Source organism: Nicotiana tabacum, chromosome 15 (assembly GCF_000715075.1).
Source record: "Nicotiana tabacum cultivar K326 chromosome 15, ASM71507v2, whole genome shotgun sequence".
NCBI classification, from domain to species: Eukaryota; Viridiplantae; Streptophyta; class Magnoliopsida; order Solanales; family Solanaceae; genus Nicotiana; species Nicotiana tabacum.
In genome coordinates this window covers 72,239,345-72,249,068 of record NC_134094.1, presented here as the reverse complement: position 1 = coordinate 72,249,068, position 9,724 = coordinate 72,239,345, and the positions used below count along the sequence as shown (strand labels likewise).

At 41.9% G+C, this 9,724-nt stretch overlaps 1 protein-coding gene across 1 annotated transcript; it reads left to right on the top strand.

Moving 5' to 3' along the window:
* The first annotated feature begins 9,172 nt into the window (after positions 1 to 9,172).
* Positions 9,173 to 9,484, top strand: LOC142169677 (uncharacterized). Its single transcript, XM_075231575.1, has one exon. The coding sequence runs from the start codon at positions 9,173 to 9,175 to the stop codon at positions 9,482 to 9,484; it is 312 nt and encodes a 103-aa protein (XP_075087676.1).
* The last annotated feature ends 240 nt before the right edge of the window (positions 9,485 to 9,724 follow it).

Sequence of the window (9,724 nt, the reverse complement as noted above, 5' to 3'; positions counted from 1 at the left end):
GCCTCTTGTTCGTGGTAGCTTTAGATCTGTAAAACTCGACTTACGTACTATTCAAATAGACTATGTATTTATTTCATTTCCGCTTTGTAAACTCTATTCTTAGAAGCTCATGATTTGTACTACCAGTTCTTGGGAAATGTATAAGATTCAGATAATTCCTTTTGTTCAATTGTCTTATTAATATTATTGAAATTGGATGGTTATTAGTTGGCTTACCAAGCGGGTTGAGTTAGGTGCCATTACGACTAGTGGATTTGGGGTCGTGACAGGTGATATCAGAGCTCTAGGTTTATAGGTTCTTCAAATCATGAGCAAATGTCTAGTAAAGTCTTGCGGATCGGTATGATGACGTCCATACCTATCTTCGAGAGCCTACAGGACATTTAGGATATACTTTCCATCTTTCTTTATTTATCGTGCGGCATTGATTCAGCTTGAAGCTTAGCTCTTTGAATTCCTTCCACGCATTCGTATTCGCATGTGAGCGCTCGATATCGGTTGTGCGCCGATGTCTTGTGATTCCATGGTTGAGGTACGAGATGTGATTTTGGCGTGCTGATGATGGGACAGTCTGGAAGACTTGAGGTCGAGTTTTGACCGTGGCTTGAGCACGAAGATTTCGGTTGTGTGAACACGTGTTTGTGGGACATATATGTCCGATGGTGTCCATGTTAGAGGAATTTATGATTGGATGACTATGGGGTGAGTATGATGAGACTGCAAAATATGTTTAGATTGTTCGAATGTGACGAGAAGCGTTAACTTGAGATGTAGCAAGGACTATGGGGTGTTTGATTTCTGTCTTGATTTGGCATATGGTCTCGAGTTATGGGTGTGTTGAGGGATCTCTCATGTTGTTTAGTTATGGAGTGAAGTGGATTCTCATGTCTTGTTGATGAGTTCAGAATCAAGAAGATTAAGTGATTGCGTAGTAGTCGTGACTGTGGAAGGGTATAGAGAGATGTCGATTTGAGGCAGAGCATGCAGGTTATCTCCTGCGAGGTGTCCTGAGGTTGTGTGGTCCTTATGATGTTTTATAGAGAGTTCTCGTTTACCAGTGAATGATATATGTTGCAATTTGAGTTTGGATCGCTTGTGGGAGTTGGCTTGACTATTACAAGGGTGAATGCAAGATTTGTAGACGATTTGAGGTAGTATATGGTTTGTGTTACATGGGCTTGTGAAGGTTTTGGTTAAATTTCAGTGTGGGATTCTGGCAGTAATAGAGTATGGGTATCGTGATATTATCGACTATTTTGTTTCTATGGCTTTGAGCCAAGTGGGGGAGTCTGCTAACGACGAGTTATTTGCACGGTTATGTATCGTATTGGTTTTGGTTCGGGGTATGCTAGTGAATTAGTTATTACTTGTAGAGGTCGAGATCGAGGATGACTCGAGTAAAGAAATTTCTTGTTGCAGGTTGCATTACGCTCTATGGGTATATGTTAATCATAAAATAATTGAGTGGTTATTCGCGAAGGATATAGGGTACATGGAGTAGGAATTTGCTCGATTGCTTAGGAGTGTGGACTACCCCCTTGGATGTTGGTGTACTAATGGGGCACATGTCGTTCGGTTCAATTAAGATTTGAGTAGAGTGAATGACTCTCGAGAATGGTTCTAATGGATTCAAGAATTATATGTACAAATTGAGAATTTCGGATTAGTATATGGCTAGGATCTGATATTTGCATGGGATGGTGTCGAAACTTGTGGCATTTTTATACCATTGTGGATTATGCATTTCTGCGTCGAGAAGGTGAAGGAAATATTTTAGGTTCACATAAGGTCTCTTTAGAGTGGGTATCTCGGTTGTGGTGCTTACGAGGGAAGTGAGCGGCTTATGGGCCTTAGGGCATGGTGGTTTTATACTAGGGCCTCTTTTGTGGTGAATTTTGGTTAAGGATCGTGGTGCTCCAACAAGAAGAAGTATCAACTTGAAGGCAATTTAGAAGGGACTTGGAGAAATAGGGCAGTGTAGTAGTAGGTTGGGTTAACACAGTAATAGGTATGATCGGTTCTTTGGGTACTTATGATGTGTCTAAACTCTACAGGTGTTTCGTGGCAATGCTCTTGGGTTTTGGCAACCTGTGTGGCTGTGTTGAGTTAGAGAGATTTGGTTCAGATAGCTTGGTTCTGTGCAAATGGGTTTTGAAGAGTACTCAATGGCTTTTACCATGGTTCGGGGGTATATTTCCTACCGGCGTGAGGAATATGTTGCGTATTGAAATTTTCTCTGGGATTGAGATTTGCTTATGTAAGGTCACAATTCAGTTTTGTAGGGAAGGGCATAAATTCGTAGACATCATAGACGGATTCAGATGACTAGGTGAATAATATTACTACTTGGTATTGCTTGAGAAGGGTGCGCATTTCAGAAGGGGCAATGTGTTTTGATTTATGGATACTTCATTGGTATTGCGGCACTCTCCTGGTTGATTGGCTGCTGATATTCAAATTTTGCTATGTGGCACGGAAGAATTTTAGAAGTATTTCTCGTGGGATGATCGTGTATGAGAGATGTGTTAGACAGTCTGGCGGTGGGGATGGAATCAGATATGGTGATTCATGTGTTTTATGGATTTCTTGGTGAGAGTTCTCAGGAGCAGATTGTTTCTTGGTGGTGGACTGTGAGGTTGTGGCCGAAGCTATCCAAATGATAGTATGTGTTATGATTCAGTCATTGTGAATTTTCGGAGGGTTATTTATCTATTTGTGGGTGACCAGAGTCGATTTGGGGGTCCATTGGTAGGCCCAATTAGGATTTGTATTCTACACCGAGCCGGATTGGTTGGCTCTATACTGCTATTGTTGAGGGATGTTCCATTCGGATGTTGTTGAGCTTATTCGTGTTCTGAGATGATCTGTGGGTTACTCTTCTATGCTACGAGGAGTTGTGATCCGTTAGTTATAAGCACACCTGGTGCGGTGCGGTTCTATTTGGGTTTTATAGCGGAATTTGAGCGAGATGAGCAATTGGGTATTGCATGGTTGATGGTGTATGGGTTATTTTCTTTCGGGTTTTGCATGGTATTGTGTCATCTGCTTCTCCATGTTTATGGTAATGAACTTTGAGTGCTTGATGTCGGATTGCGTATAGTTATTGATTTTGAGCATGGTGGCTGAGGTATTTCATATAGATCAATGTTTGGATGGGGTCACGTATAGCGGCAAAGTTATGTTGAGATATGATCCTTGGTGTTAGATTCGTGTGTTATGGTTCTACGATGTGTGATGGGTTCTTAGCATTGCGTCGGGGTGGTACCCGTCGAGCTTGCGGGGCGATTCTCTTATTTGAGTCATTTTTGTGATTGAGTACATCTGGAATGTTGCTTATTGGTGCACGGATTGTACGGGTTATGGCTTTAGATAGTATTGGTTTGGCATGTCAGTAGAGTAACTGGTATTTGATGAGATAAGGTCATTGTACCTAGAATGGATACTATCGAAATTGATGTCAGCATGGTTTGAAGGATAATATTGAAAGTCGGTTTAGAAATTTGCTATAGTTCTTGTCAAAGGAGATGGAGTACCATGACTTGTTGATCCGATGAAGGGTTATGAGTTCTGCATGTTTCTTTCATCATTGGCAGTGTACGGAGGTTTTAGAATGAGGTTTTGTTTGATATGAGGTTTATTACCGGCATTGGGTTGATTTGAGCAGCTACTGTAATTAGAAATCATTGCTTCGAGCATTTGAGCTATGTGGTATTTGAATTTGAGTATTTGAGTTATGGTTTCGGCTTTTGGTACAGCTCGTTCAGATTTATACAGTATGTAGATGCGAAATTCTGATCTTATAAGAAGTTCCGGATGTTGGAAATTTGATTCGAAGGCTTGTGGGCTAGGTTGAATTGAGAAATTTCAGTTATGTTGTGTTATCGGACCTGTATGGGATAAGGTGACATGGGAGCACCCCCGTATATGTGCATGGCAAGGTTATACAGCGGTTTGATGGCTTTGAGAACAACTTTGGACACGTTCGAGGACGGACGTATGTTTAAGTGGGGGAGGATGTAACGACCCGACCGGTCGTTTTGAGCATTTACACTTCACTCGGTTGTTTGAGGGCATGAGTAGCTCCTTATGATGTAATATGACTTATGTGAATCCTCGGTTTTGGTTTTCTGGTTGTTCAGAATGTAATTTGAAAGAAAGATTCTCAACTAGAAGATTTAAATTTAAAAGAGTCGACCAAGAATGACTTTTTGTGAATTTGAACCCGGAACGGAGTTCTGATTGTTCCATTAGCTCCGTTGGGTGATTTTGGACTTAGGAGCGCGTCCGAATTGTGATTCAGAGGTCCGTAGTAGAATTTGGCTCGAAATGGCGAAAGTTGAAATTTTGGAAAGTTTGACCGGGAGTGGACTTTTTGATATCAGATTCGGATTGTGATTCCGGGAATTGGAATAGCTTCGTTATGTTATTTGGGACTTGTGCGCAAAATTTGAAGTCATTACGGATTGATTTTCTATGTTTCGACAAGAGTTATTGAATTTGAAAGTTCAAAGTTCATAGATTTCGATGTGAGGTGTGGTTCATCGATTTGATGTTGTTATGTGTGTTTTGAGGCGTCGAGTAGGTCCGTAATGTGTTATGGAACTTGTAGGTATATTCGTAGGAGGTCCCAAGAGGCCCGGGTGTATTTCGGATTGATTTCGGATCATTTGGTTCAATGTTGCTATTGCTAGTTCTGGTCTGACCGCACCTGCGGCTGGTTTGCGTAGGTGCGAGGGTCACAGAAGCGACGAAGGGGTCACAGGAGCGGAAATATTGCTGGGAGCAGGGTTTCGCAAAAGCAGAGATTGTTTCGCATCTGCGAAGGCGCATATGCGGTGAGTTGAGCGCAAAAGCAGATTGGAAGCGCGGAATTGAGAAGTGGGCGCGCACCTGCGAGTGCGCAGATGCGGGTATTTTACCACAGGTTCGAAGTCATACCTCCAGTGCTTCTCCGCAGAAGCTTGTTTTTGGTCGCAAATGCGACGCCGCAGTAGCAGCTAATGTGCTGCAGGTGCGAAAGTGCTGGGCAGAATGATAAATACAAGGGTTCGCAATTTTGGCTTCATTTTAACATTTCCAAGCTCGGATTGAGGCGATTCTTTGAGCAATTTTCATCTTGTGGACTGGGGTAAGTGTCCTCTACTCATTTTTATCTTATATCACGAATCTACCTTCGTGTTTGGTAATTGGATTGTGAATTTTATAGAGGAAATTGGGGGTTTTGGCCTAAAGTTTCATAATATGAAATGTTGAGTTTTGAACAACAAATCAGAGTCGGATTTAAGTGAAACTAGTATGGTTGGATTCGTAATTGAATGGGTTGTTTTATTTTATAAATTTTATCGGATTCCGAGGTGCGGGCCCGGGATGGGCATTTGGCTGATTTTGGGCTTTTGATTCAAGATTTGATCTTTTCGATCGGGATTGGTTCCTTTAGCATTGTTTGATGTATTTGAGTTATTTTTGGTTAGTTTTTGAGCCGTTTAGAGGTCGGAACGCGCGGGATGGCATTTTAGAGCATCTCTTGGCTTGCTCGATGTTGGAATTGGCTTGTTCGAGGTAAGTAACTCTTCTAATCTTAGTGTTGAGGGTATGAAACCCCGCAATACGTGTTATGTGATTTGTGTTGAGGTGACACACATGCTAGGTGACTGGCGTGTGGGCGTGCACCATGTGAATTGGGACTCTATTTTTTCCATGGCACTAAATAGTGGCCCTATTTTGTTGATATCCGTGTTTTCACCATGTGATAAAGTAATTGAGCTGTCAATCATGCTAGATATCATGTTTAGGATAAATGCCGATATTGTTTGGACCCATGGTGGTTGTTTCTTACTGTCACCTCATTGATTTCATTGATATATCGTACTCAGTCATATTCATGCATTCATACCATATCTCAGTCTCAGATATTATTTATTGACACATCATATCATTGTTGTCGGGCAAGTTTCATGACATTGTGAGCCCGTGAGTGAGACTGGAGAGATTGATGATTGAGTGAGGTCGAGGGCTTGAGTGAGAGTGGCATTTTGGGATCGGGCAGCATGCCTCAACTTATTATATTGATTATATTTAATATGGATCGGGTTGCATGCTGCAACGAGCCTTCGGGCTATATATATATATATATATATATATATATATATATATATATATATAACATGGCGCAACAATGTTGGATCGGGCTGCACGCCATAGCAATATAGCGCTTGGGCTGAAGGAGCCCCTCTGGAGTCTGCACACCCCCAATGAGCGTATTTGATTATATATATGTGGATCGGGTTGCACAATACAATGGGCCTTATGGTCATATATGGATCGGGCTGCACGCCGTAACAGGTATTGTACAACGCTGAGTGATTGAGTGTGCTGAGCCTTGAGCATAGTGAGAGAGAATGTGAGACAATGAAATTTAGTACTCTAAGAGTGTGAGTACATGAGTTCATCTCTGAGATACATTGCATTGACATACACACATGACATACAGATATAGAGATGTATTTTCCTCATGTTGTACGGTATCACATCATTCATGATTTCTCAAACATGTTGATAGATGGGCATAGTGATGCATTTGTTTTGCACTGGTTATCTGGAAAGAAAATAAAACATCTTATTTATTATGGAAAGGATTTTGGGAAAATTATTTTTTCCAGACTTATTCATATTTTTGTTAATCTCTGGTAAACGATTTGGGTTTCATTGAAGTACTTGAAAGGCAGACTTATTTTCAGAAATCATTTTTTGTTTGAGCATTTGATTGTTGAGTTACTTCTGGAATTACTTGTTTTATGTTGTTATAAACTATTGTTGGTTATTGAAGTTGGGACCCGACCATGGTACAATCTCTCCACTACTTTCAATCTAAGGTTAGGTTTGTTACTTATTGAGTACATGGGATCGGTTGTACTCATACTACACTTCTGCACCTTGCGTGCAGATGTTGGCTGCTGATGATGCTGTGTTCGATAAGAGCTGGATTGAAGATGTACCTGTGTCTCGGCTGTAGTTGCCTCTTGTTCGTGGTAGCTTTAGATCTGTAAAACTCTGTTTATGTACTATTCAAACAAACTATGTATTTATTTCATTTCCGCTTTGTAAACTATTCTTAGAAGCTCATGATTTGTACTACCAATTCTTGGGAAATGTATAAGATTCAGATAATTCTTTTTGTTCAATTGTCTTATTAATATTATTGAAATTGGATGGCTATTAGTTGCCTTACCTAGCGGGTTGGGCTAGGTGCCATCACGACTAGTGGATTTGGGATCATGAAATTAGGGCTTCATTTTCTCTCTCTCTAAGATACTTCCCTCTCTCTAAAATATCCGTTAAAACCAACCCAAATGACCCCCAATGTCGTTTTATAAAAATGGGATCGGGTAAAATTTTCCTAAACGTAAGCCTACGAAGTCGGATCTGTGATTGCAGTCCGGACTGCAAAACGAATATCAGGTCCGCAAAGGGGACCGCAATAAATGGTCCCAAAACTAGACTGTTCGGGTTAGGTGTGCAGTAGGTCTACGGCCCGCAGACCTGTTATGTGGTCGCATAACGCACTACAAAAGTCCCCATCTAGAATTCTTCATGCTGGATATGCGAAGGATGTGCGACCCACGAAAAGTTCCACTGCATTATGCAGCCTATCTGCAATCTGGGAAAATGATTTTGTGGTCGCATAGTGTACCGTAGAAGTGCCATGAATATTTAGGTGAAATATTTTGGGGCCTTACCGCCGATGGGGAGGAGAGAATGACGAATATGGAGTTTTATGAGATGCTAAGAAAGAGGCGAAGGAAGCGGTCATGGCAGCCAAGACTATAACATTTGAATGCTTGTATGAGGAGCTGGGGGACAGAGACAGTGATAAGAAATTGTTCCAGTTAGCCAAGGCTAGAGAGAAAAAGTCTCGGGACCTGGAACAAGTGAGGTGCATCAAAGACGATGAATGTAAGATCTTGGTAGATGAGGGCTATATTAGGCGCAAGTGGGAGACGTACTTCCATAAACTCTTGAACGAGGATGGGGATAGGATCATTGAGCTTGGGATGTTGGAAGACTCGGAAAGCCAGCATGATTTTGGGTTTTGTAGACGTATTATGGTTGAGGAGGTTGAGGAGGTTATGCGGAAGATGAGTAGGGGTAGGGCGACCGGACTAGACGAGATTCTAGTAGATTTTTGGCAGAACGCGGGCGAGATAGGCTTGGAGTGGCTTACTGATATGTTTAATGTTTTTTTTAGGACGAAGAGGATTCCCGAAGTATGGAGGAGAAGTTTGATAGTACCGTTGTAAAAGAACAAGGGTGATATCTAGAATCGAAATAGCTATAGGGTTATCAAGCTGCTGAGTCACACCATGAAAGTTTGGGAGAGGGTGGTGGAGATGAGGGTGAGAAGGAGTGTGTCTATTTCAGAGAACCAGTTTGGTTTCATGCTAGGGCGGTCGACTACATATGCCATTCATATGGTAAGGAGGTTGATAGAACAATATAGTGAGAGGAAGAAGGACTTGCATATAGTGTTTATTGACTTAGAAAAGCCTACGATAAAGTCCCTAGGGAGGTTTTATGGAGATGTTTGGAGATTAGCGGTGTTCCGGTAACAAACGTCAAGGTGATTAAGGACATGTAAGATGGAGTTAGGGCTCGGGTAAGGACTGTAGGAGGTGACTCGGACAATTTCTCTATGGAGATGGGGTTGCATCAAGGATCAGCTATTAGCTCATTTTTATTTTCCCTGGAGATGAATGTGTTGACGCGACACATTCAAGGAGAGGTGTCGTGGTGTATGTTATTTGCAGATGATATAGTGATAATTGATAAGACGCGTTGTGGGGTTAATGCTAGGCTGGAAGTGTGGAGACAGACCCTGGAGTCTAAAGGTTTCAAGTTGAGCAGGATGAAGACTGAGTACTTGGAGTGTAAGTTTAGTGTTGGGGCCCATAAAGCAGAAGTGGACATGAAGCTGGATACATAATTCATCCCTATGAGAGATAGTTTCGAATATCTTAGGTCTGTGATTCAGGGTAGCGGGAAGATCCACGAGGATGTTGCACACTGTATTGGAGCGGGATGGATGAAATGGAGACTCACTTCTAGTGTTTTGTGTGACAAGAATGTGTCACCTAGACTTAAGGGTAATTTCTATAAAGTGGTAGTAAAACCAGCCATGTTGTATCGAGTCGAGTATTGGCCAATCAAGAAATCTCATATTCAGAAGTTGAATGTAGTGAAAATGAGGATGTTGATATGGATGTGTGGACATACCAGGAGAGATAAGATTAGGAACGAGTATATTAGGGACATGGTGGGTGTGGCTCCTATAGAAGATAAGTTAAGGGAATCCAAGCTGAGATGGTTCGAGCATGTGAAGAGGAAAGACCTTGATGCCCCTGTTAGGAGGAGTGAGAGGTTGACCATGGCGGGCCAGAGGAGCGGTAGAGGGAGGCCTAAGATGTATTGGGGTGAGGTGATTAGGTAGGACATGACGCTTCGTCAGCTTACCGAGGACATGACCCTCAATAGGAGGGTGTGGAGGTTGAGGATTAGGGTTGTGGGTTGACAGGCAGTCTAGAGTTTCATGTAGGCATCCTAGTAGTATTAGTACTAGTCTTGTATTTTGCTAGGCATAGCCCCTTGCTATTTCACATTGTGGTATTATTTCGAGCAAGATTGCATCTATTTTCATTGTTTTGTAGACTTAGATATCTGTTGTTGCACG